Raw genomic sequence first — 27,520 nt, 5'->3', positions numbered from 1 at the left:
ACATGGAACGGCGTGGCACGTGCAAACCCTGCACGAGACAAGTGGATTAGAGTCAGGCGGCAACCCCAGTGCATCAGGGAAGTAAAGGGGACACATGGGTCATCCACAACTCAGACTGAAAACTTTGACTTTCTAATCAGGCTACTGTACCTAGGACTCCTGGATTATAACTGATGAGAGAAATCAAGGCCCAATCCCCACTAGCAAGGAGTCTGGAGAAAGATTAAGATTGATGTGGTTTAGCTGAAATATGCCCTTTGCTCACCTTGGACTAGTCTACACTCAGTGTTGACTCTGATTTTAAAAAGGAACCAGTTCTAAGCTATAACCCTAGGTGTTCACACCTTGGGCAACTGTTCCCATATGTATGCTCAGAGCTCAGGAAGTCCCCCCACTCCCGACTGCCACAACAGAGGAGAAAGAATAAACTCTAGAGGGGCAGCTACACCTGGAAAGTCAGTGCCAAAGCAGATAGCTACAGAGCATCCTTAAAAACCACCATCCTCCAACTGTAAGCGCCTCCTCCAGCACCTAGCACAGGGAGGCCCCAATCCTGAACTGGGGCACTGGGTGCTGAGGACTAGAGTTGGAGGTGCCAAGCACCCCCACCTCTCACTGGGCTGTAAAAGCCCAGCCTGCAGGACATGGCTCAGAGGAATGCTGCTGTTTCTTTTCCCCTTTACCCAGGGAAGGGTTTGGAGCCTAGAAGGCGTGGGTGGTTTTACCTGATCTCAACAATAATCACTTCTTTCCTGTGGCAAAATGGGCAGGCAGCTCCAGGGAAGGTACCTTTGAGTGGGCAAAAGGCTGTGCAGTGGGGAGACCCCCCCCGCCAGGTCACACAGTGGGGGGTGGAAGCAGTGAGGAGGAATGAATGAATGAAAGGCTGCAGCTGCCGTGCAGACTGGGGTCACTTATTAATCCCTCCAAAACCTCCCTTCTCAGCTCAGGAACTAGAACAATCGGTTTAAGAAGTGGAGAGAGCTGGGCCACTACCACCAATTCTCTCCCAGCTCTCTCCACCCTGCTGCGGTGGGTAATCCCGTTATCCATTTCCTTTGCATCACAGGCTACCGAGCACACATTCCAGGTCTGGGCCAGGAGCCCGGGGGCCAGGTTGCCTGTTGTAAGCAACCGAAGGAGGTGCCCTCTCAGCTCTTCCAGGAACTGCTGGATGGTGTGAAAGCAGCGTCAGGCACAGAAAGGGCAAAAGGTACCAGGGAAAGCAGCTGCTGGCTGAATGTGCATGGGGTAGAATATTAAATGAGCTCAGGCCACCACCCAAAGAGCAGCCCCACATCACATACTGTATGAGGGGCAGAATAGACCAGTGTTCGTGGGACCTGCCACGCAGAGTCACCAGGCAGCTCCTGCATATTAAGCCATTGCTAGATCTCTGCGTTATTCCATGTGCTTCAGACTTGTAGCCTGAGCAGGGAGGCCAAGGCCTGGCCTGGCCTTTTCACGCCCACAGCTGGTCCCCAGAGAAGGGGCAGCCTGAGAACAATCAGCAGGGCACAGCGGGGCAGCTGGTGCACTTGGAGCCTGTGGACAACTAGAGGGCTTTAGCCCACAGGGACGTCAAACCAGCACCCTGCAGCTGCAGTAAACAACGCTGTTAACGGTCACTCCTCCGCGAGGCCCTACATCTCTGGCTGGGTACTTCCACAGCCCCACCTCTCTGGTCTTCGCCTCGGATGGCCAGAGTGCCTGAAAACCGGCAGAGCTAAAGAGAGGCAATGGCAAACACCCCACCTCCTGGTCTCAGAGCACCCTTACCTCTGCCCGATATGGAAGGAAGATGGCACTGGCCAGGTTGCCAGTGATGCCGCTGAGGATGAAGATGATTGAGATCCTATGCCAGCCTGCCAGCTTCTCCAAATCCCTGAGGACTGTCATCTGGAAGATCACGGATACCAGGCAGTGAACTATCCTATGGAAATATACATACAGATGCTTAGTCTGCAGCCCCCTGCACCTATTCACAGTGGGGATTAAAGCTGCTCAGGCTTCATCTAAATCAAAACCTAACTCATTTCCTACAAGTGGTGTCCCAGCAGAGGTGTCTAGTTGCAGGATGATGCTAGGGGACTGTTTGGGTGCAGGGACAGGCACATTTTCATTCTTGGAGGCTGGATGGGGGAAATGCAGTTTCATGTTGTTCCTCATTAACCCTTTACCTATAGCATCTGTCACGTCAGGGAGTAACAAGACAGTGGATCAACCAATGGACATGTCACTGTGCAACGGCTAGTCGCATCCCTGGTCCAGGGCACTTCGTTTGATTGCGTGAGCATCACTGGGCTTGCCTGAGGCAGAGGCAAAGCTGCAAAGGGAGGCTCTCGGAAGACTGGAGGATCCCCTCCCCCACCCACCCTGCTTCTTACCCGGCATGAAGGAAAAGGGACAGCCAGAGTCTGTAGAACTGATCGGGGATTTCTGGGTTCAGGAAGGGCAGGAGGCCACACACATCATCCAAGCAATGGACCTGAAACAGACGGGAAAGTGCCACAGGGCGAAATGAGCAGCGCTGGCTTACAGCCTCATCTCAGAGTCTTTAGGGAGAACGGAGGCTGGAGAGAAAACCCACAGGCAATAGCTGACTCATTGCAAAGCATGTTCTCAGGCTATTGATCAGGTCCAGCAAAGCAGCCTCGACTGGCCCATGGTAGATTCACTGAAAACCTCACTATGAATGGGTCAGGTCAGAGGCGAGCGGGACTCCCACAGGTTAAGGGGCAAAGTGCCAGGGCAGTGTGGGTGCCCAGCAGAGATACAGCGTGAGGGGGCTTCTCTGGTGCCCAAGCAGATACCCAGGCAGTGCATTTTCCTGCTTGCTAGGTGCTGCGATACCATTGCAGGCTACTTCAGGGCCGGATGCTGCCTTATTGATCAGGCTCTTGTCATTTCCAGAGCACGGCCTCGTCCCTAGGATTGCTCTGCCTGGGACCACCAAGAATCTACCCCTTTGTATTCCCAGCAACCACTGAGCTGTCTGCTGACCCAGCTCTTCAAGACAGCTGGTCCCCGCCTCGTGGTGTCAGGGACATACATGGCCAGCCTGACCACTGGCCAATGCTCAAAGCATTCAGCTCAGGGAAGCACAGGCTGAGCGTTAGGGCCCCCCCCCGTGCATCGTTTCTCCAATCCAGCAGCCCCAGGCTCGGCTCACCTGCGAGCAGAGAGTTGCCTCCTCGTGGAAGTAGCCGTGCATGAACTCGCAGTATTCCCGCGTGGTGATCTCGCAGCTAGCGCAAAGGAGGACAAGGTGGGGTCACTTCATGCAGGGATCCCTTCCCCTGCACTCTTTAAGTCCAGATCTTTGTTTATTCTCCCCTCCGCACGGGGCCAAGATGGAGGAGTCTATCCTGGTTCGGTCTAGTCTAGCTGCATTTAAAGGGTTTGGCTGAAAGTCTTAGCTCCCGGCTTAATGCACTGTGGCATTTTCTGCCTTTCCCAAGAAGGGCTCTCTGCCTATCACAGCAGACCTACAGGGGCCTTAAGTCAATGACTGGCCAACAATGGGCATGTCCCAGAAGGAAGCATCGATTCCAAGGAAGTTAACCAAAGAAGCAAACCCTCATATGATAAGGCATAGCCCCAGCACACTGGTCTCCCAAGGGAAGGGTAGTCCAATAGCCGTTTCCATGCACATGGGCATTCTACATGTACCCAGAGGGATGACGACAGAGTCAGACATGCAAAGCCAGTGGGAATGAGCTTTACCCTACTGGGTCCAGAGCGGTTGTCTCAGATTGGCCCTCGGCTCTCTCCCCTCCTTTACCCATGTTACACAAGACTAATGCTATGAGCAGAATAGGGATCTTAGCCATTGGCATGGCAAGGTCCAGTCGCATCAGGAATGCTGCCTGGAGGCGCATAGGTGCAGCTTACCTGCCTTTGGTACCGATACAGCACGGTCTCCCTTTGATCTCACAGTCCAGGTGCAAAAAGCCTGTGTGGTTGTTTTTGGCTTGATAGGTGCAAATCTAGAAGGAAGAGTGAAGAACTGGTTAGAGAATGGGAGAGATGCACATACTGGTCCCTGCAGCTCAGCGCACAAGTGCTCATGGACAGTGGGCAAGGGGGAGTTCCACCACCCAAATCCAGCAAGCTGGGGTATGCTACATCCAGGGCCTTCCTCTCTCCAAGCTGGCATCTCTCTGGTCACAGGGATTCCCCAGCTTGGCCGAAAGACAAGTGCCTTTTAGTTCTCTGCCTTTCTAGGCCAGGAGGCTCCTCCCAGAACACTATGGGCATTTCTGGTGATGAACGGGAAGGGAAACAGCACAATATTCCCTAGAGACTCCTTACCGGCCACTTGGTAATGTCATCTGGCCAGACGTGAGGTGAGGTGGAGGCTGGCTCCTCGCACGTCCTGTGGGGATGGAGCAATTAGTGAGGAAGGGCTCTGCTGGTGCAGCCTTTGTCTGGGACCCTCTGACAGCCCAGAGCCTTTCACTGACCATCCTTGACGGGCACTCGTAGGGGTCTGGGTAGCTTTTCTCTCCTCCCATCTCAGTGCAGAGTCCCCAGTTCATTCTCTTTGGTGTATGGGGGTCAGACTTTGCTATGGACCATGCCTCTGCTGACTGCAGCAGTACAAGGAAGGGGACTGCGCACTGCCGAACAGTTTAATGTGCTCTTGGGTGTACTGTGTGAAATGCCCAGAGGCCCTGCTGACATGCACACAAATGTAAACATCCAATAGATAAATTCCTCTCTCCTCTGTCTCACCCCACTAATTATGGCAAACAGACATGGTTACAGCACAAGACTGGCAGTCGGGACTTCTGGGTTCTACTTCTAGCTGATGCCAACTTTCAGAGTTCGCTCAGGCAAGACTGTTTCAGATAAAACAGTTTCTCCTTCCTTATCTTTAAAACAGAGCACGTGTGTTTGGAAAAGTGCTTTGAGATCCTCAGAAGCAAGGTACCAGGGGCATGAACATTCTCCCTTAGTACAACTCTTTTATAGTAGGGCTGGAAATACTGAACCCAAGACCCACCCACCTCCACCCATGGTATATGGTTCCCAAGCCAGCCTGCAGACATGGAGATGTATCACAGCTTGCCTCCAATCCCTCGTTCCCATTCAACAACCCATCCTGTCCTGTCCCCTCCACTTTCCTGGGAGAGGTGCCCATACCTGGGGTCCTGATGGCACACAGCCCCGGACGTTCGCTTCCCGCTGGAATTGCCCTGGATCGTTGGGGAGTTAGAGTCTGGCCACTTTGTGAAAGTAGCTAACGTCTCCTGCAGTTCCAGAGAACAGGAATTTGGAGAGTGGGATTTTTTAGTTGTTAGACACACGGATTTGATGTGTTCAAACCAGCTCATTCGAACGTGGGTCCATTCAGTCTGACCTCACAATCCTCTCTGCACTACCAAAACCCCACCCGTCTGGGCTGAAGAGCTATCCTGGCATCATATTGCCTCCTGGATGGCTGTTTTAGTGAGATGCTTCCTGTCCTCTGGGTAAGCTCCCCCTAATTCCCTTTTTCCTACCCAGTAGCTGATAGCTATCACAACATTAAAAAGACTTACATTGGGAAAAACAACTGAGTTAAAAAAAAAAATCAATGTGTTTTATTTAGGATGTTCTCTAAAAAGTGAGTGAAAAATCAGATGCAAGAAATCACCCCTAAGCATTGCACAAGTCTTGGAATCTGTGGCAGCGCCCCCTAATCATAATTCCTGTTATTTAAATGGAAGCGATACTGTGTTTAATTTCTTGCATGTGCCATTCACGACTCCGTTGCCAGCGTTTGACCCTAACAGAAGTCTGCTTAGCACATTAGTTGCTGTCCATCGAGTGGGCCAACTTGAAGAAAACATCTTCAAAGAGCAACTGAATTTGCCTCCCTTGGTGGCTCAGCAATGTGACATGACACCCAAACGAACAGAGCCCCACACACTGCCAGTTGCTGTGTAAGACCACCAGTATGCAGATAGGTGCATAATGTTTCAAGTCATCTCTGCAGCATGCAGCTAGGAAGAGCAGTACCAGGTGCAAAGTTGGTCAGAAGGACCATCTGCTGCTCTCTCATCGTGTCTGGTGCAGCTAACATGGAAGATTCCACGAAAAGAGTAACCCATCACATGAATGGGTACAGGAATTAAGAAATAAGTGATGTGGGTTAATAATTAGAAGCATGATTAGGGGATCTAAAATGCCACATAGTAGGCAGGTATTAATCTTGCAGTGATCATGGAAAATGATTCAATATGGTGTATATCCCACTAGCTGCCTAAAGCAGGGGTCTAGTTTCTTAGACTTCAGGTTCATCGGGTCCCTGAGATGGTGTGAACTGAATCAGGACTTCCCATCTGATAGGCTCCTCTTATGTTTCCTTCCATCTTTGTGTCTAATGGTCTCCGCAGTGTTAATATCTTATTCTTATGCTTCTGCGTAAGTACAGTAGGCTTCCTGCATTGTTCATACCTAATAGTCTTAGCTTGCAGAGAGCATTAGGCACAAAGATGGATGGAAACGCAAGTGGAGCAAATCAGAAGGGAGGTTCTGATTCCTAACACTCCCTCATAAGTTAAAATGGTACATGAGACAAGGCCAGAGGTCAGCCCCACTTTACACTGGAACCCCACCTTGCCTCACCGCTCTCTCTTGGTTCTTCGCTAGCAGGTACCTTTCCTGGTTCCTTCCCTGACCCAATCACAGCAAGAAGTCAGTCTCTCTCTCCCCCTCCTCCCCGCACTGTACCCACCCCAAAGCCCTTTCTGCATTAGCCTTGCAGCTGTCCTTGGGATTCCGGGAGGTTTCCTGGTCCCACGGGCGACAAGCAGCCTAGCGCACTCACCGAACAGTCTTTTCGCTGAGTCTGGATGCAGCCTGAGTTGTCGTTTTGGACGCAGCAGCCCGAGTTACGCTCTTGCTCCCTCTCTTTTTGGATGCGCTTCTCAACCTGCTGGTCCTTGCGGATGCAAGGGGAGAACTTGGCTCCTAAGTGGATCAGGTCGATCTGAAACACAATACAATTTGATACAAGCCATTCAAGCGCTGTGTGTTATACAGGAGCGATGGTTTAAGGGAAAACTGGGACACACTGCACCTTTGGGGCAGAAGATCTGGGATTTCTGTGAGTAGCCAGTTTCAGGGGCTGGATATCAGGGGAGTGCTTCCTAGGGACTCGGGTGCACCTGCTGTTATCCTGCAAGGCAGATGGGGCTGGCATAGTCTCAAGGAGAGCACTCGAGTGGCTGAAAGTCTGGTGGGGAGAGGAGCTAACACCCAGGCAAGACTAGGGGGTAACAAGGTGGCTCTGAGCCCAGGTACCCCAAGAATAGTCACAGTCCATAGCACTCAGTGGGCTGAGCCACATCACAAAAAGTTACCAGCAACACAGATGGGAGTTGAGAGAGCCCAGAAACAGAACAGCACAGGGCTGGAACAGGTCAGGCCTGACCCGCTGGATAAAGCTGTGTGCAAGGGATGTTTGGACAGCAGCTGTCAGAACCTTACTTCTCCTTCCCTCTGCACCGAAGTGTAAATTCCTCTGTCTCCTGCAGGGCAAAGGAGGACACGGGAAAAAACCCAACCAAGACATGTCCCTTACCGAGCCCGGACCAATCCAGAAGTTCTCCTGCTGGATGTACTTCACACTCTCATACACACCTTTGTTCCTCAGCACCTGTCAAGTGGGCACAACGTTTAAAAGTCACATGGTGTAATTCACAGCAAAACGGACGCAAGGTTTAACAAGACAGAGTTTTCCAACTGCCAGCCCTGCAAACTCAGCCCGGGATCCAAGAGTCAGGCTGGCTTCTCTGTCTCACAGAACAGTGAAGGTCCTTAACCACACATGAGCTTTCACTATGTTGCCCAGGTGTAAATTAGAGAATAACTTGGCCTGCAGGGGAAGACCAGCTTCATTTCAAGTCTTTCTACTTGTGCAGCCTCACCTCATGATCATTATTAGATTGTAGCCTCTCAGCACTCCTCCAAGGTAGGCAGTGCTACCTCATTTTACAGAAGGAGAAACAGATGATCAGGTAACTTGCCCAAGGTCACACAGAAAGACAGTGGCAGGGCTGGGAATTTGACTCATGTCTCCCAAATCCCAGTCCAGTGCTTTATCCACTGGCCCATCCTTGCTACTGAGATCCCAGGCTGGATTTCAGGGTGATCAGTGAGGGGGAAAGATGTTCCTGTTGCTCACGAACTGAGCCAGTTTGATATGGAGTCGCAAAGACGCTACACATGGTAACCCCCTCACTCTCGAGGCCATTTAAAACTGAAAGAAACCCCAGTCTGTACACGTACTACCTCCCACTGAACAAGGGGCTGTAAGGTTAAGTAGTAGTGTTGGTCATCTTCTCAGGAAACTTCATTCCTGCCTTCCTTTCAGTGCCTGGGTACCTAGGAGAGAAAGGGAGCCACCCGGCTAACCGTATGCATAGGAAGATGCTGGAGAATTAAGCCTGCATGGGATGATCCCCATTTTGCTGGCATTCAGCAGAGCTGGGGCAACAGACTTGCTTTAAATCAGCTACTGGAGTCCTGCATTGGAGACAGGATTCTCCAGAGACACAGGCAGTGCCAGGGGTGTCATTAGCCCAAGGGACCCAATAGGCTAGACAGCCCCAAGACCCCAAAATGGGCACAGCCAGTATCGACTGAACTTACTAACTCCGTCGTCACGTGCTGGGCAAACCCGATTGGCGCGATGCCGTACGTGCAGATAACTAGCAGGGTGATGATGATATGGACGAAGGTGAGCCAATAGGTGAAATACGGCCTGGAGAGGGGAAGGGAAACACAAACAAGGAGCACTCTTCACAGACTGAGCAGCTCTGTCCCTGCCAGCCTTCACTCGCATTAAACCAGCAGGCCAGAGATGCCTACGTCTGACACAGCAGGCCAGGGCAGGGGTAGGAGGGGCTCAGGCCAGGGATACAGAGGTCAGGTTCGGAGGCACATTGGCCGAGCTGCTGTTGGGATTGCCTTGGTTAGCATTTCACAACCCCAGTGCAAGGCATATTTTACATCCATGACCACTCAAAGGGAAGTCAAGTCATCGGAGCCCTTTCCCTGACCACCCCCCTCTCCACTGCAGCTCCTTGTCTGGGAGGATCTCTGCTGAGACGAGGGGCCCGTAAGGCACTGGAACGTAAGCGAATAGAGCTCCTCCGCTGGGTATGTTTGAAACCACTCAGCATGGGCCAGGCTGGACTGTCAGGCCCCGATTCTGATCTCGCTCCCCTGGCGTCAATCAGGAGTAACTCCACGCCAATCAACAACAAGAACCAGGCCCAGCGTTTACATCAGGGCAGCACTAGGATCCAGTATCAGTCTGGGCCATTATAACTGCATCCCCCCCATCCAGCTGGAGCCCGGCCCTCACCTGTGGCTGTCTGTGTTCTCCAGCTGAGACTGGACCATGCTGCTGATGCTCCGGCGGTACGTCCTGTTCAGCCACTTGCCCACCACCCCCAGCCCGTAGTATCGCTTCTTGCGGTCAAAGGCGAAGTGCTTCACTTTGGAAGCGATCCGCTTGCCTCTCTTGGGGCCGAGGACTGCTGACATCGAGACCCCGACACCTTCCTTCCTGCAGCGAGAAGCATTTCATTCAATTCCCTTCAAAGACGTGGAGTTAAATCCTTTTCTCCCTTTCTGCATGGCCTCATCACAGCATGGCCAGTGTTGCCAGGAGTGAAAAGAGTTGCCAGGGAAAGGGATGGGGCCAAGTTCCCTCTGGATATCTAGCCCAGCTCCAGCCCCCCAGCACCAGCCAGTGCAATGGGCCAGCTCAGAAGGAACAGAATCTCCAGGACAGCACATCAAGTCTGAGGGGCACTGGGCAAATCTCTGTCGGTTCTGGTTCGGGGCTGTGCCACACTCACACAACAGGCTGCTCCACCTCAGAGGATCGGGCACCATCCAGGTGAGGAAGCCCTTGGAAGTAAGCAGCTGAGAGGGGTGGAGATTCGAACACGTCATCCGGCATGGAATACATCTCGTGCGCATCTATCTGTGAGGGACACAGCAGAGACATGCGGGTGATGGCCTAGCTCAGACAGAGAAGTGATCCAGATGGTGTTCCAACCAGACTTGCTTTTGGCTCAGACCTGGCTTCAGGACAGGGCCTTGTGAGACCATGGGGGATGATCAACCATTAATTCTCTGAAGAGATTTATGCTTAGTGTGGTATCTGATCCTTGATTCACTGAACACTAACAGGGTCTTACAAATGGGACAGAAACCACGGCTTTGCCTAGCCCGAAGAACTTACAGCACATCTGGGTTCTGCAGCACTGGAGACGCTCTATTACAGTCGTGTCTAAGGACCAGTGGAGATGGAGGCTTCTTTGTGCTAGGAGCTGTACAAAGAGTCCCAGCCTTGCAGAGCTTACAATCTAAATCAGACCGAAGGTCTGGGCCACACTTAAAGCTTACATTGACTTCGCGACGCCATCCAGGGGTATGGAAGTCTAGATCCCTGAGCGCCATAACTATGCTGACCCGGCCTGTGGTGCAGATGTGGCTAGGCTGCTGGAGGAATTCTCTGGGCAGTTTCTGCGTGACAAGGTTGAGCCAGCATAGCTACAGCACCAGAGCTACGCTGCTCTAGTCCTCACGGTGTAGATGTGGCTGAGTGTTGCTGCTGTGGGATAGGATGTACGTAGGGAGAAATCAGTGACAATAATTAAGGTGTATTTCCCCCTTTGTTTGCAAACAGAGACTGTCGCCTCTGGTCCCCCTGCTAGTCAAAACTGAACTCCCTCCCAGCATATTAAGCAAGCCCCGCCACTCCCCCGAAATGGTGAAAAGCAACAAGTTTAGCAGGGTGAGATTGGGAGGGCAGGGAAATTATTCGGTGTTGGGTGATAGATCAGGGTCAATGTCCTAAGCAGTAAAAGCTCTCTGGGGCATGGAACCTGTAAGATATCAGCCTGGGATGCCACGCACCAGTGTCAGAAAGATTTAAAATAAAGGGGAGTGGGGGGGAGGAAGAAAGAGGGGAAATGTACACGGGGTTTAAATCAAAATATCACAGCTAGGGAAGTGAAGCCCCAGTTTCCATCAACATGCACAGACTGGAGTCTCAGCAGAGCCAGCCCAGGGTCTCACATCACCAGCCCCAGGGGCTCCAAGACCCGGTGACTCAGCCCCAAGGAAAAGCTGCAGGGGAGAGGGGGTGAAGCTAGGATATCATGGAACCATGCTTGCCTTACTGAAGAATGAGGAGTCCAGCGTATCTGCAGCATCTACCATGTCCTCATCCAGGATGCTGGGATACAGGAAGCTCCGCTTGTTGCCTCTGTGTTTTGATGCCGAGGGCTCCAAAACTGAACGTCCCTTTCATGGAGGAAAAGGCAAAACACTGGGTGATTAAATGCACTAGTAAAGATGGACCTTGCCAAACTATAGCAGGGGACCAAGAGGCAGTTTTGGGGCTGAACGTCAAGTGGATTAACCTGCATGGCTGGGAATCTGCACACAGATTTCCCAAAGAAGGAAGGAAGCCGTCAGCTTTTCAGATCTCTGTTGGGGAGGTTTGAGAATGTTGCATGCACCTCGGCCAGCACCCAGCAGTACATAAGCAATGATGGTTCCATAACGTGCCTCAGAATCCCAGTTACGCACCAGCCACACAAACACCTTCGTGACTGGATCAGAGATTATAACACTCAGTAAAAAGGCAAGTGCAACCATCAAGCTCCAGCCTCGAGCTAAAACACAACAAACATGTGTCCTGCCCACACCAGAACTCACAATCACAGAGTCAGAAAAATGTGGGGCTGGAATGGACCCCCAGGGTCACCAGATCCAGCCACTTGTGCTGAAGCGCACCAAACAAACCGAGACCATCCCTGACAGGTGTTTGTCCAACCTGTTCTTGAAAACCTCCAGAGATGGTGATTTCACAACCTCCACTGGAAGCCTGTTCCGGAGCTTAACTGCCCTTAGAGTTAGAAAGTTTTCCCCCTAACATCTGACCTAAACCTCCCTTGCTGCAGATGAATGTACATGAACATGTTAAAACATAGCTCAAAATGCCAGTGTTGCCAAACTCGATGGTTAGAGCTGATCAAAATCTGGCCTTTCTATCCTGCAGAAAATTTAGAGAGATTCTGAAACCTGGTTTTGTCCCAAATTGGGCCAAAAAGTCAAAATCTCCAAATTTTTGTGACAAAACATTGTGTGCCTATGAGGTTGACTATAATAGTATATTCAAAGTCTAAACATTCTGGCCTTCTCAAACTGTAACAGTCTTCATGACATTTTCATGGGGAAATGATGGAATCAATACATTCCAGTAAAGTGTTTTGATTTTGTCAAATCAGCATGATCTGATGGAAAACTGTTTTGTCAGAAAATTTTCAACCACCTCTGTCTACAAGGTGAGCCACATCTGGTTCGTATAGTCTGTGAAACCAGGTTATTCTCTATTACAGAGTAGTCCTGCTATTGGGCCCAAGCAGACACACCACCATGACTGGGTTTTTATGCAATGTTTGCAAAATGAAATCAGAAAAACCTCCACGTTAAGGGTTGCCATTCAATGATTTGCTTAAACAGTTCACTGTTCATTCAAACCACTTAACTTTTTTACTAAAATTCCACTTAAAATAAAGCACTGCAATACATTGATTGATATTGTATGTTATCCAACCAAAACATTTTACAAAAAGTATCAAAACCACAAAAATTTAGGGGTCTGCAAAGTGTCTCAGACTGCATTGGCAAGTTGTCTTGCATTAAGTGTCATTTTTCCCCCACAACTGCATTTGCAGAGCCATGGGAGAACCTTAGAAAGGGCTCCAGTTCAGATCTTGGGAACACACAAGTGACAGGACATAAGGGTGCCCTGGATGAGTCTCTGAGGAAGGTTCACTAGGCAGCAGCTCAGCTGGGAATGCATTCACAAGTGGAACTCACTTTGATGATAGCTGCAGCTGCCCTGAAGCTCATGTGGGCGACAGACTCCCGCTTCCTACGGGGCAAACGGGTGTAGCCCGACCGCACGCTGGTGAAGGATGTCATGGAGAGGACTCCAGGCGTCTGGGGTGGTAGAACAGGGTGAGGGGTCCGAGGACGATCGACTTCATCCGGATGCCGGAACGGACGGCCTCTGGCTAAAGGGTCTACAATCTTAGAGTCACATGGACAGAGAGGCAGAAGTTAGTGAACAGGTTCGGTTTTCAGCTCTGTGTGCACATGAATGTAAGAGACAGAAAAGAGAGAGACAAAGATACACCTTACGCAAGTGAACCCTGTTGCAAGCGGGTTTCCTGCCAGGACTGAACCTAGAACCACTGGATCTAAAAGTCTGAGTTTCTACTGCCTGAGCCATAAGACTAGGTCCCATCCAACAGGGCTACGCTATGCTCAGACAGCATTTCTGGGAATCCTTTGCTGAAGTTATCTCCAACAGTCTGATCTGAAGACACCTGCTCCCCGGCACTCTAGACCAGAGAGGCAGGCAGGCTGAGGGTATGGCTACACTTGACATTTCAAAGAGCTGCCATGGCAGCGCTTTGAAGTTTGAGTGTAGTCAAAGCGCCAGCGCTCTCCCAGCGCTGCACGTAAACCACATCCCTTACGGGTGTAGCTTGCAGCGCAGGGAGCTCCCAGCGCTGTGGCACTGATTACACTGAGGCTTTACAGCGCTGTATCTTGCAGCGCTCAGGGGGGTGTTTTTTCACACCCCTGAGCGCGAAAGTTGCAGTGCTGTAAAGTGCCAGTGTAGCCATGGCCTCAGACTAGGAATCCCCATTTCAATCATTTAAAGTGAGAGCTAAGACAGGAGAAACCCCTTGTGGCACTACGCCCCATATTCTTCATAGAGTTATTGTTATGATGATATGAATATGGCATAACTAAGATGTTTTATGCAAGATGGGTCATGTTAGATTTCATTGGAAAGATGATGATTTACTGAATGTGATGGTCCTATTTGTATGCATGTATCATTTCTGTATCTGAAGTTAGGAATGCTGACTATATCAATTACAAGAAAATGTTTGCAATCAATCAGTCTGGCTGGTTAGTCAATAAACCATTAGGGAGAACATTAGGTCTTTGAAGATGCTAATCTCCTGCCTTCCTGGGATGCTGACACTGAAGGGTCATGTGATCATGTCACCTGCACTGGACACCATCTTGGACTGCTGTATTTTTCCACTGGTGGGGGTAGGGGTCAAACTGGGAAATAAAGGATTCCCACCATATATAAATCCTTTTTAAGGCTGAGGAATGAGTTAATCGGGGTCAGTTCTTCACTGAATCCCTACCCAAGATGACTGCTAAAAACACCCAAGACTGACCTGGACCCAGGCTAGAAGGTGTCTGGTCTGTGAAAGGAATATCTGGAATTCTAAGCTGTAAGCAGAAGAAGTAGTTTGTCTTCAAGAATCTCTGAAACCTGCTTACACCAGCGTTTAGGGTGAGAAATTACTACTTGTAGCCCGTTTCTTTAGTGTCTTAAGCTTAGTTTGCACGTTTGCTTTATTTGCTCACGAATCTACTTTGATTGGTTTGCTATCCCTCCTAATCACTTAAAATCTATCCTTTGTACTGTCATTAATAAACTGGTTTTGTTTTCTAAAACTCAGTTTGTGCAATTCATATCGGGGGGGGGGGGCGGGGTATCTTCCTCCACACTGATGGAGGGGGCAATTTTCATGAGCTTACGCTGTACAGATTTCTGCGCAGCACAAGACAATACAATTTTGGAATTACACTCCAGAGGGGTTGCGCACTTGAGTACTGGGCAATCCCTGAGCTGAGTCTTCCCACACAGTGCTGATCTCATGCCTCTGTCTTTCTGCAGCGGGGTGTGGCCCTACCTGGGTGTCTGCCAGAGGCGGCTTGAGGGCTTGACATAGCAGGACAGGGTGAGGGAACCCAGGCTGGTGGAACGGGCAGGCTCAGTGGGATCCCAGTACATCATCAGGTGACACCCCAGTGTGTGTGGGGGGGGGCGGGGGGGAGAGAACCCGTCACCCCTGAGAGTTTTACCTTGGGCATCTTGCATGGCTTCGGTGACTCGGTGCTTTGGAAGGAGGGCACTTCCTGACTGGATAGCTCCATGTCTCGGTAGGGGGCCTTGAGCTTGCCATATCGCATGCTGCAGTGCTGCCGGCTCTTACGTTGCCAGTGCTCCCGCTTTCCCTCCCAGTCACTGCTGACACCAAACCACTGGGCTGTCCCCCTGCAGAAGCAAGTGTTTAGAGAAACATAATGCCCATCTCTGCACAGCGGCCTTTACATTCCTGCAGCAAAGGGACTACGTCCACATGACAGAGAACACAGCAAGTCATATAAATATAGAATTGGAGTGCAAAATAGTATCTAAAATAGACCATTTCTGAACCTTTTACACCACCCACATCTCAGACACCATCACTACCACCTCCAGAGCTGTAAGCAACTTTGGATACTGTCCACACTGCATCTGGGGTGTGTGACTGCACCTGGAGCCTGGTCTACAATATAGAATTAGGTTGACATAAATTGCTTTGCAATGACCTCTTTATGCCCGTGTCTACACTCAAATTTGTCTCCGATTCATGTAAGTGCCACATTACGACAATGCAGTGAAACCACCGTCCTCCCCCACCCCCGAATGGCATAGAGCTAGAGACTTGTCCACTCTGCAGATTGTAATGCACTTCTCCAAGCATTTCCAGTGAGACACACACACACACACACACACGAGTTGAGTTTATTAGTCAACTGCACCACAGTGAAGTCCTTAGAGTAGCACAGAGAAAGGAAGGTTAAAGCTTAGGCTGCTCTGGTTAGCCCAGATTCTGGCCAAGCTGGGTGAACGCCATTGTTCAGGCTCTGGTCTGACACCTTCTGGGTCAGTTTCCAGATGCGAGCCTTGACTCCTTCCAGCAGCCAGCTCTTAGCCCCTCACCTCACCCCTCTCCAGTCCTTTGTTCTCCAGCTGGGGAATGTTGCTCAGCTTCCCTGAAGAGAGGTGGGGAAATCTGCCTCCTGCTGGGTCCTTGGTGGCTAGGTATCAATGCCCTGGGTGATTGGATTTGCCATCTTTCTTATATCCTCCATTCATGGGAGGTCGGTCTCAGCCAGTCCTTTTTTTTAAATGGCACATTTCAAGCTCAGCCAGGCACGCAACATTAATACCCACGTCTCTGAGCCTGCCCTAAGAGCAAACAATCCTTTTCCCCATACCAGGTAACACAACAGCATATAGGGGAAACTGAGGCACACACAGGCTTCATAAAAATATTACAGAAAAGTCTCACTTCATCACACAGTGTGCAGCTGTCCAGATGACCATTCCAACTCCACGCACATGAGCTACTGTGCCTGAAGTAGACAGGATCTCCCAGGCCTGTGGGGAGAAGAAGCAGCTGGGCAGGTAGAACTTTGGACCAGCCACAGAAACGTCAACATCTACAAGCAGATAGCACAGGGGATGCAGGCGAAGAGTTCTGATGCAGAGAGGGATCAGCAGCAGGACTGTGAGAAAGTGAAGAATCTTCGCCAGCGATACCACAAGGCTGGGACGGTAACAGTCAAGCTGGTGCTGCACCGGAGATTGATGCTTTTACAAAAAATTGCATGCCTTGCTCACTAGAGATCCCACCAGTACCTCCCAGAACACTGCCGATGCCTCCAAGGAGTCTGAGATGGAGATCCCTGTCATTGGGGGGCAGGAGGGGACCGGGACGATGACACAGCAGGGGACTCCAGCCATGCTGCTAGCTAGGACCTGTTGAATACTCTGCTGGAGACTGGCCAGTCCATGTGAGCATAGATGAGCCCACAGATGAAGGGGAAAGGAGCTTGGGGAAGCGTGCGCACGCATGTCTCCTTACTACGTTTAAATTTAAAGCTGGTGCCCGGCCCACACTAAAGTTATCGACTTTTTGTTGTATGAGAAGAGGTAGCAGTACAACAAGCGGGGAAGAGCAGGCAGCTGCTTTTCATTCCTCTGCTGGGTTAGGCGGGAAGGGAGGATAGAAGCAGTTTATGAACACAGGGATATCCCTTGTATCCTCTGGAGAGATCGTGATGAAATGGTCAGGGAGGCAGTCCTCTCCCTAATGTTTCTAGGCATGGCCGCAGAAGGACACTTTCCCAGGCTAGTCTGGGAGGAGTTCAGCTAGCACCATTGAAACAGGCCAGAGGCATATGGGCTCAGGCAGCTTTGGGACGCCAACAGCAGCTGGGCTCACTGGTCTGTTGTGCCCTTTCCAAGTGAAATATCAGACAAAAACCACCACTGCCTGTGAAAGCCAGTGCCAATATTTACTGCCCTTGCTCTGTACTCAGACCCATGCTAAATAGAGGCTCAAATTCTGTAGCTTCGTGAAACAGAAAGTCTAACTCCTCACCTCTGCAGGCCGTACTCACCGTGGCTGGGGCGGTGCTCAGCTGAGGTGCTCCACAGCACAACCATCACCGGACATTTCTCATTAAGAGGATTTATGGGAATAAGGGGAGGGAGTTTTGACGTTGGTTATTCCCTTTCTGTGGGACCGGAAATGTAATGATACATCAGTCTATTTTGACCTGGTGGCATTGAGGGGGGACCCATCCACACACGTAAAATGCCTGGCCTTGTGGAGAAGAAAGAAGAGGACATGTTCTGTGAGATCCTACAAGTCAATGCTATATCCGCCCGTGAACAAAGGGGGCTGGTGAGCCAATGTGACCAATGGCATAGAGAAAGAGGACAAGAAAAAGGCAAGGGATTAGTCCCAGAAGGACAAGGAGCAGGAAATGCACCAGGACATCATGGGTCTTCTCAGACAGCAAGCCCTTGGTGTACAGCTTCACAAGCCATGGGAGCAAAAAGGATAGGTTGTGTCGCGCAGAATCACTACTGGCATTTCAACACCCGCCAGTTAGGAAAGAACACCCCTGCCTGCAGCTTTTGGGTAAGTCCTGTGTTCTTAAAGAGGTGAGCATCATGCACCTTCCCTGACCAATCCACAAGGATATTGGTGAAGCATCCCTGGTGATTGACCAATGTTTCCATCATCCTGGAAAAGCAGCCATTTCTGTTGCTGTACTCTGTAGCAAGGTGGGCTGGTGCCAAAATAGGGATATGACTGCTATCCATCACCCCACTGCAGCTCAGGAACCCCATTACTGCAAATTCATCTGCCAGCAGCCCCTGTATGTTGCCAAGAGTCTCACTCCTGCATAACAAGATACGCTTCATGGCGCTATACACTTGCATGAGTGGTCTCCACTGGGAATTTCCCAATGCCAAAATGCTTTCCCATTACAAACTTCCAGAGGGTGATTGCTGCTGGTTCCTCCACTGTCAATGCAGCTCTCATTCTGAGGTCCCTGCCCTGGGGGGCTGGAACGAGCTCTGCACATGGATCCAGGAAGATGGCTTCTCACCTCCCAAGGTTCTGGCGCCACCACTCGTTGCTCCCAACCTGCATTACGATGTGATCCCAACACTCAGTGCTCGTTTCACGAACACGGCAAGCAACCCTGAATTGTTTCTTGCTACGTCCACCAGTCAACTGTCCTTTGAGACAGCCTCATGTCCCTGGTTGCTGGGGTACTTCCTGAAGGTCTGCAAAAATCAGAGGAGTTGTATATCCTGTATTTGCCACATTCACAAGAACAGCACAGAACTCTATGGCTTCCAGGCTTCTGCCAGAGCCTGAAAAGCATGGAGTGGATGTGGGATTTTGTTAAAAGAGGCACAAAAATGATGGGAAGTGGATGGTCTTACGGGACGCAGAGAGTTGCATGCTGGGAACTTGACCCCTGGCTCCCCAGAGATCTGGGTGAATCATTACTATCCCATAAAACCTTGCATAAGTGGCCCAAAAGGCACTGAACTGGACGATGGTGCATGGCACGCTGGCACCAGACTTTACATGGGGACACGCACTCCTGGTGAGCACCAGGCACAAGCAGCCAAGGACACGCATGTCTCAGCAACATGCAAACTGCAGCAGCCGTGTGCGTTGACTGTGGTTTGTATGCAGACAGCCTCAGGCAGGCGCATCCGTGCTAGCTTTAATTGTTAGAATGCTAAAAATAGCGGTGAAGATGCAGCGGTACAGACCCTGGTTAGCAAAGCAAGTATGTTTGGGGGGCTTTTCTAGCCTGGCTGGAGCCTGCAGCCCCACATCTTCACAGTTACTTTTAGCCATGCTAGTTAATGACTGCTCGCAGCAATGTGCCTCCCTGTGCTGCCATCACACCCCCAAACGCAGCGTAGACATGGCATTCAGGGTCTAAGAACACACAAGGCACATGCAATGTTCAAACCGTTCACACTACAAGGGAAGTGAGTTCTTTGATCCCAGCCCAGTCACTTCACCCACAGAAGCCTGCCATGGTTTAGCTCAGTTGGCAGCCTCTGCTCTGGAGGGGCCCAGCCTGCAATAGCAGGGGACACCAGAAATTCAGAAATCTTGGCAACATCGCTGGTGCCTGCACCGCACTGGGACCAGGCTTGTTAGCTTGGTGCTGAAACAGAAGCCCAAGTGAAAGCCCCACGTAAATACCACAGAGAAACAGCCTCGTGCTTTTTGGCACTGATCTGTGAAAAGCACGAGTTCTAATTCTAACTGAGGAGACTGGTATTGTTCCTGGAACAGCGAACAGCCAGGCAACACACAAATAGATGAAAACCCAACATGGGACCTGGTCAATTTATTTCAGCTTCTTGATTCTAACACACGCAGCTTCGACCTCCACGCCTGGTTCTGCAGCGCGTCATCTGCAGCCAGGGCAGAGACCAGAAAAGCAGGGAGCCAAATCTGTTCAACTCCTTTCCCCACAGCCTAGCACCAGGTGCTGCAGCGTCTGACACACGGTGCTGTAACGCCCAGTGCTGCATGCTCCTTACTTGCGGATGCTCTGGGACAGGGAGGTCTGTCTGTGGAAGCCGGGATGTCTCTCCAGTGTGTTCTCATCCCTTTTCCCTCTGGGCTCCTGTAGGCTCACGCTCTTTTGATACACTGGGTTTTTCAGAGGCTGGAAGAGGAGCCAAGCCATTAGGAGCAGAGCTGGGGGAGGGGAACACTTGTGTATAGCTGGGATCCCCCCACAACCCACTGTTAAGGGAGGCAGGGGGGAAAAGAGTCTGTCAGCAAAGAGACTGATCTACCTCTCACCAGGGCTCAATCCCATACGTACACGTTTGGGTTCTCGCAGGGCTCGCCTTATGTTTGACCTTAAATTAAGAGCTTGACAGAGGGGTCCCATGTTCAGATGTGCTGCTGGCATAGGGAAGCAAGGAGCAGCTTCAAAAACTCCAATTGCAAAACCAAGTCCCCCCTGCACCCCATCTGCCTACCCTTTGGCGCATCCTGGGCCCCTTAGACAGCTCCTGCGCCCAACCCTTGGTGGAAGGGATGAAGAGCAATGCTGTGGGGAGGGAGCCCTGTAAAGCCATTTCATAACAGGCAGCTAGTGGGGGAATAACTAATCCCTTGGAGATGGACCATCAATGCACATCATCATCCTGAGCAGCCAGCTGGGCAGCAGCCTGGAAAATGGCAGCATTCAGGGCTCAGAGCTGCATGGGCTCTAACCAAGCAGCAGAATGGGACAGGAGATGGGTGCTGGGCTGGGGAATGGGGCTCAACCATGCTCCCAGAGGAGCAGCATTCCCTAGTACCTTACCACTGCTACAAAGAAACCCCCTGCTTCCCCAACGCACCCTCCCGGGTCACTGGGAACTAACCGGCATTGGGAAATCGGGGATCCCCCTCTTACCACTTTTGGGTTGCTTTCCTCCTGTAGCTCCACTGGTGGAATGGTGATGGAGAGGTCAGGGGGCTTCTTGCTCTGCAAGCGGCTGCTGCTGGTACTCGACCGGCTCCCCCCATTCTTATCGCTGGACGACATCTCAAACAGGAGGAGTTACTCAGGCTAAAGGGGGAGAAGAGGGGGGGAAGTTAGACTCTAGACTTCTTGGCCTGCACTGCTGATTGCACAGGGGAGGAGGTTGATCAGCCTCCTCTCTAGGGGGAAGGCAAGGTAACGGCCATTTTATGGATTTATCGCAGATAACTGCTAATGGCTCTGTGCACCACAGAGACCCCCTGGAGGCACGTCAGTAAGGAGAAACATGCAGAATCCTTTCCTTTAACCACTTCCCAAAGGGCCAGTGGGAGCCCCTGCTCCTCAGCCATATGCTGCTAGAGATCAACATTTCACACTCCTACAGTGACTTCCATGCAAAGATCCTCAAGTGCTACCTAAAAATCACAACATGTCTGACTCGTGCACCATTATCCCCATGTAACAGACGGGGAAAAGCAAGCGGACTTGCCCAACGCAGTAATTCAGTGGCAGAGACAGGAACAAAAACCGAGATTCCCACCTGCTGCTCCCCTGCTCTAAGCCGTTCTTTATCGTAACCATGCAGCAAACCTCCCACCACTAGTCCTATCAAGCGTTTTGACTTGCGATGCTGCCCAGAAGGTTGGACGGTGCAGCTCAACATAGCAAAGACAAAGGCTTTGAAGAGATTTGCCTCCAGCCCAAGGTGCTTGTGGAGTTAGAGACATGGCTGGCAATGGGAACTGATGGCTACACGCAGATTACAGTACATGCAGCTCGACCACAGCAGCAGGAAAGCCATCGGAAGTCACACTCACTCAAACAGACGTCCAGTTTTCAAAGAACTAACCTGGCGTGGGTCCAGAACTACAACCCCCAGGTTAGGCAGTTGCTCTGAGCTCAGTAGAAGGAGAAGAAACCAAGAAAGGAAACTAAAGCTGAGTAGTAGAAACGTTTTCAGACCATGAGACCTATTTCCATTCTAGAATCATCTCCCCATGGAAGCAGTGGGACTCGCCAGACACTGAAAGAAAGATTCCCACCAGAAAGTGTCCTGTAGAGAATGAACCAGGGAAAGGGAGTGGATAATCAGAAGTCTCGGCCATCTCTGGTTTGTAAGGTATTTAAAGGCCTGTGGACTAATCAGTCAAGATAGGAGTGTGAGAACGGTTACACCACGGTTCTATCTGGAGCAACCTAGAGTGAAAAAACATGATGCATTATGGTCTCTCCTGCCCCAGTCTAGCTAAAATCACCCAGCCCAGCACTGGGTGCATGTTGTGTGTGGCGCGCACAGTAGAAGTTCTTCCCAGCTCAACAGAAGCCTCAGCAAACTGGCTGGTCAAGGCCACTCATCTGCCCTTCTCAAACTGTGTGGGGAGGGGGGGTGGAGGGGGAAAGAGAGGAAGGGTGGGCAGGAGAGAAACCTGTACACCACTGCAGGATTTAGCCAGCCATTGCTTCTGCTACCATTTAGCATTTAAGCCTGTTCCACGCCTGCTAAGTCTGTAGACGCTCATGGAACGGGACTCTCTAATCCTACAGCAAAGGCAGCTAGAAGAGCATCTTCAGGAAGTCCCAAGGAGGAGAGTCGAGGTGTGGATGCTACACTGGAGTGGTGGCCGAGTAGACAGCATTGTACCAGGCAGCCCATTCGCTACGAACACAGGGATGGCACAACTCCCCATTTGCTGGGGTTGGTGCCGTCCCCTCCAGCTCTCTTCAGGTTCGGTCTGGGGAGACAAGAGAGTGTTTCCCTCTGCAGAGGCTGTTCTCTGAAGGCAACATGACAGAAGAACTTACAGTTCTGCAATCAGTGGCCCTTACTTTTGAAACACAGGATGGGGGCAGACTTTGGGGCAGCTAGTAACGAGCACAGGCTGCCCTAGGATGTAATGGTCCCTCCTGGCCGTAATCTATAAGCCTTTACTGCACTCATGGAATAGCACTTCCCTGCTCCCCGTCCCATCTAGTGCAGTGCTGGGGGTGTCCATTTAGATTAGAAGCTGCTTCTTAGGGGCAGGGGCCCACATCTCCTCTTTGTGCCCTAGAGCAACAAGCACATATGCAGCTATTTAGACCACTCACCAACCAGCCAACGCTCCCACTGCAGGGTGGGGGAAACTTTAAGTGAGCAGCATCAGGAAGAGCAGTGAGTGGGAAGTTTGGTAGCAAAATCTCTAGCATTAAAATGAACTTTGAGCAACACTATGGAACTGGAACTCAAACACATGCAGGAAAAAAAGCTGCATGCACCTCATACAAACCCTCGCATAGACTGAAATGAGCTAGACAGTTTCCTCCACACGCCTAGTAGACACGGAGCCTTCATTTGGGACTGGCCCACTTTTGCTTCATTTGAACAACTTTTAGGCAGAGACCAGGTGAGCAGAGGATGCCCTGGGTAGGACTCAGGAGCACCAGCAGAGATGCATTACAGCGTTACCATCTCTTGGCGTCCCATGGCATTTGATGATTTAATTAAAGCCCCAGCTCCTGGAGTCACAGGATTACTGTGAATTCTCTGCATTCATAAAAACAGTTTCTAGCCCTGCTGGCTGCAGAGAAAAAACTTGAAAACGTGACCCAAGCATGAGCCCAAAGGCTAAAAATTCAAAAGACAAGAGACAAGTTTGTGTTTTATTCCTCCCTCCCCCCAAATCTCATAATTTTGGAGGGTCTGATTCACTATTTTTGAACACATGGCATTAGTGACACTGGAGTCAGTGCTACCAGCCCCTCATTTCTCTCTTCTCCCCACCCTCTCCAAAAAATATCCTAACTCTGTTCAGTAGCCTTGAAAGCAGATCATTAGAGACCAGACATTTTGTATTCGCTGCCTTCTGCATGAGCCAGGTGTTTCCAAGTTTGCTGCCGCCACATTGCCAGCTGGCTCATTGTTCTCATTAGCAGAGAAAGCCTGGCCCACGAGAGCACTCCTTCCCCGCTCTGGCCTGGTCCCACTGCGGTTCAGCCTTTGACGTGTGGGAGCATACTCAGCAACCAGCTGACATTGCTTCGGAACTCCCCTCTCTGATCCTGGTACAACAGGCCAGAAAAGTGACATCATCCCCATTAGCCCTTTTCTGAGCCCAGAGAAATGGAAGGGCAGTGAATTCCACCCCCAGGAGATTGTGCCAGCGCCATCTGAGCTGTTGCACCAATTTGTGAGCAATGGAGCACTAGAACAGCCGTACCCTACTGAGTTCTTCTGTATTTTGATTCTATGCTTTAGAGCAAAATCTTCTAGTCTATGGGACGGATTCTCCACTGCTCCCAGCGTGTACTAGTGCAGTGCCACTCGATGGGAATACCCGGGCAAATGTGATGGATGCAAGGATTACCTTAGCACCCATTTAGCCCTAGGCTCCCTGATGTAAACACAATAGGCTCATAATCCCAGCCTTACAGACTTACTCACACATAGTTAGTGATAGCAGCCAGGTCAGACAGCTGTGGTGAGCCCACTGCCATGGTGCATGAGAGAGCTCCCAGCCAGGCGAGCTGTAAGCTGCGTGGCTCTTCAGTCCAAGCAAGGAAACATGCCCTGGAGGGACTAGCAGTGAAAGCTGGGGGCAGTGGGTCAGCCGGATTTGCAGTACAGCTTTTAAGTGGTCTCCTCACCTCCTTATATAACTATTTAGGTCAGGCAGGCTAAGCTCAGCGAGAACTGAAGCGGGAATGGCAAGGGTTAAAAATCCACTTGCTCTCTTTTCACAGCTAGAGGGGTGCTAGTGGGGACTGTGTAGTGAAAAGGGAGGTTCTAAGCCTGCTCTGTTCCTGCCTGGCAGCATCCTGGGTTGTGTCAGCAGGGTGGAGTTTAGCTTGTACGTTTATGGACAAGGTTCTAGCACGGGGGATTTGGGAGCCAGAGGGTGAGGGGTGAGAAAAGAAAATAGTGTTGGAGTTGGAAGGTGGGGCAAGAGACTAAATTAAAAGCCAATATATCCATTGTGTGTTACCCCCATCCTAACCTCTTGCAAACCCCACTCTCAGAGCTACAAGTGCAGGGACGCTTAGCTGATTGGGTGCCTTTGAACTACATTAGCCCAGTTACTGTAGGAGTTTTAAAAATTAAGACCCTCTGATCAAAGTCTTCGGCACATTGGTTTGCACAAATTAGGATTTGAAGGAGAATGGGCAGCATGGAAAAGGAAAAGGCACTGCCTGGGGTATCATAGGAGGGTTCTGTTACCATCTCTGCCAAGTACCCAGCCTCGGGCACGTCGCTTCCCCAGCGTGCCTCTGTTTCCCCCCTCTCTGAAATACGGATGATTTTTACCCTCTCTTGTGAAGGCGCTTTAAGACTAACGATGGAAGTGCTGAGTAAGAGCTACCAACCAGCACAGGGCCACCAGAAATGGCTTCCATTAGTCAGGACTTGTCTTCACATGCCGGGCTACACTGGCACAGAGGCGGGAGCTCTGTGGGCAGGAGACGCTCTCCTATGGACAGAGTGCCGTCTACATGGGGGGGTTAGGTCAGCAGTGTAACTACATTGCTCGGGCGGGGGGGGAATGTAGTTAGATGGATATAGGTCTATAATATAGATCTGGCCTTAGCACAGGGGATTTTCAAATTGGAGGTCAGGACTCCTTAGGGGGTCACGAGGTCATTACATGGGGGGTCACGAGCTGTCAACCTCCCCCCAAGCCCTGTTTGCCTCCAGTATTTATAATGGTGTTTAATATTAAAGTGCTGTTCACCTCCAGGGATGCAAGTCTAACCCCAGCTCCCATTAGCTCTCCCCCACGCCGCAAGCCACACAGGTCAAGCTTGCTTTGGAAACAGGCTGGAAGTCCTAGATCTTCACAAATTCCTTCCCTCCCCCACCCCGACCCCCAGCCACACTGGGTGCCAACGTTATCATGAGAGCGGTGGGTGGGGTCTATTGCAGCACAGACAACCCCAGGGGTTCAAACATAACGAGTCACATCCCTCAGCCAAAAACCACCACCATAAGTAACAACAGCCTCAAAATTACTGACTTCAAAACAGTGAGATGTTTAAGTCAATCTTGTGAATTCTGAGCCTTTAAGAGTCGTGCTCTCAAGCTTCTCTGCAACCACAAGGGCTAAAAACAGCTGTTTTCCAGGAAGGTTTGAGCTATGAACTAGCCATGATAGATTTGGAGCTACTCTATAATCATGCATGAATACTGTATGTTCACTGGGATACTGAGAGGTTTTCTGTGTGACTACACCAGGCTAACGATTGGAGACGGGGGATGGGTGGGGAACAACTGGAAGGGAAAGACGGGCTCAAGAGTGTGAATGGGTGAGGTTCTGTGGCTTGCAATGTGCAGGAGGTCAGACTAGATCATCATGATGGTCCCTTCTGACCTTGAAGTCTATGAGTCTGTAAGACAAATGACCCCTCTGCAGTCATGAGAGTTAAAGGAAAATGCCAGGATTCCCAGCTTCGGAGATTTTTGCCTCCTCTCCAGCCAACCTACAAACCTGGTTTGAACCAGGACAGGAAAAGGTCCAGAGCAAAGGAGATCAAAAGGACTCTGGCAGGTAAGAACAGGAACCCTCTTGAGAGGGGAGGGTCGACTGTCCAGGGGAACCAGACAGCACACAAACATGCTGAGGGTGTCTAACGAAGCCAGCCCTGCCCAGGTCACCACCGCAGGGTGCTGGGGCATTAGGTAAGACAGACAGTCACATAAGGCTCTTTTAAAACCCTCTCTCTCTAAATGTGTTGTTCCTACTGTTAAAACACCGTGGTTGTTTAAGCTCTTTGATCACTGTGTACACGGTTGGTCACGGACTCTCAGAGGGAAGAACCGCAGGAGCTAAACCCAGCCAGATTGGCTGGCTAAGAACAGCTGATACATAGCTGGGTACTGTAGCCCCAGGCCCATTGTCAGAGTGAGAGAACTGCAGAATCCCACCCCAAGAGGGGTAAAGGCACCAGGGCCTGACACCTCGTTTCATGTAAAACGCAGCCCCAAGCTAAGTCTTCTATTCAGAGTGGGAAATATTTTGCAGACATGATTCCATCCATCTCCTGCTGTTCAGCAACAGCATCATCAAGGATGGACACCAGAAGCACGTGAGAAGGAGAAACCCTGGAGCTCTGAGCTTCCAGCGTGTCACTATGAAACGTGGCTCAGGCCATGCAAAACCAAAAAGCTTGGCAGGTATTTCATGCGGGGTGCAGAGAGGCTTAACGGGGGCGACTAATACTTCAAGCTGAAACATCTCTATTGTGTTTATAAAACTAAAAAAGAGCCAGACAAAAAGGGAATAGCACTGCAGATATGTTTTAGTCGGGAAAAGTAATGGCATGGATCCTATTAGGAAATTATGCAGCACCTGGAAGAGATGCAAACCTTCACCGCTCTGAGCCACATTTGAGTCCCACGTGCACACTTGAGCTCAGGACTCTAAGAGGAGGAGGAGGAGGTAACCCTTGGCTCAATTAGTGTAGCCTCCACCAACAAAGCTACTCAGTGACTCCCTCGCTGCATCTGCCAAACAGCCGGCCAGGAAAGGAAGAGACCTGGGCAGTGCTGCTCTTAGAGATGCTGAGCTGTCCTGTTTGCTACCATGCTACTGACTCTGCTGCCACCTTGTGCGAGACAATGGAACACACCCTCTAGAAACTAGGCCACCTTCTGGCTCCATGAGGGCTTTCGCAAAACAATCTCCCCCCCACCCCCCTCCCAAGTACAGCCTATACTGGAATGAAGAAGGTCATTGAGCCATCTGAACAGACTCCGGTGGAAGAAGAGACAACAGGTTGGGGC

At 50.8% G+C, this 27,520-nt stretch overlaps 1 protein-coding gene across 3 annotated transcripts in view; it reads right to left on the bottom strand.

Moving 5' to 3' along the window:
• RHBDF2 (rhomboid 5 homolog 2) overlaps positions 1–27,520 on the bottom strand; it is an 81,942-nt gene that overhangs the window by 5,274 nt on the left and 49,148 nt on the right. For all 3 annotated transcript variants that reach the window (XM_030534433.1, XM_030534432.1, XM_030534434.1), the window contains 16 exons: positions 20,698–20,853; positions 19,826–19,953; positions 14,983–15,175; positions 12,901–13,113; positions 11,188–11,316; positions 9,861–9,988; positions 9,362–9,565; positions 8,644–8,755; positions 7,574–7,648; positions 6,818–6,979; positions 5,149–5,255; positions 4,315–4,378; positions 3,895–3,989; positions 3,173–3,248; positions 2,388–2,488; positions 1,780–1,933 (listed from right to left, as the gene is read on the bottom strand). In XM_030534433.1, the coding sequence (XP_030390293.1) occupies positions 1,780–1,933; positions 2,388–2,488; positions 3,173–3,248; positions 3,895–3,989; positions 4,315–4,378; positions 5,149–5,255; positions 6,818–6,979; positions 7,574–7,648; positions 8,644–8,755; positions 9,362–9,565; positions 9,861–9,988; positions 11,188–11,316; positions 12,901–13,113; positions 14,983–15,175; positions 19,826–19,953; positions 20,698–20,829 (2,073 nt within the window). In that variant the 5' untranslated portion in view covers positions 20,830–20,853. The remainder of the gene's footprint in view (positions 1–1,779; positions 1,934–2,387; positions 2,489–3,172; positions 3,249–3,894; positions 3,990–4,314; positions 4,379–5,148; positions 5,256–6,817; positions 6,980–7,573; positions 7,649–8,643; positions 8,756–9,361; positions 9,566–9,860; positions 9,989–11,187; positions 11,317–12,900; positions 13,114–14,982; positions 15,176–19,825; positions 19,954–20,697; positions 20,854–27,520) is intronic.

Source organism: Gopherus evgoodei, chromosome 15 (genome assembly GCF_007399415.2).
Source record: "Gopherus evgoodei ecotype Sinaloan lineage chromosome 15, rGopEvg1_v1.p, whole genome shotgun sequence".
NCBI lineage: Eukaryota > Metazoa > Chordata > Testudines > Testudinidae > Gopherus > Gopherus evgoodei.
This window is presented reverse-complemented; position numbering and strand designations above follow the sequence as displayed.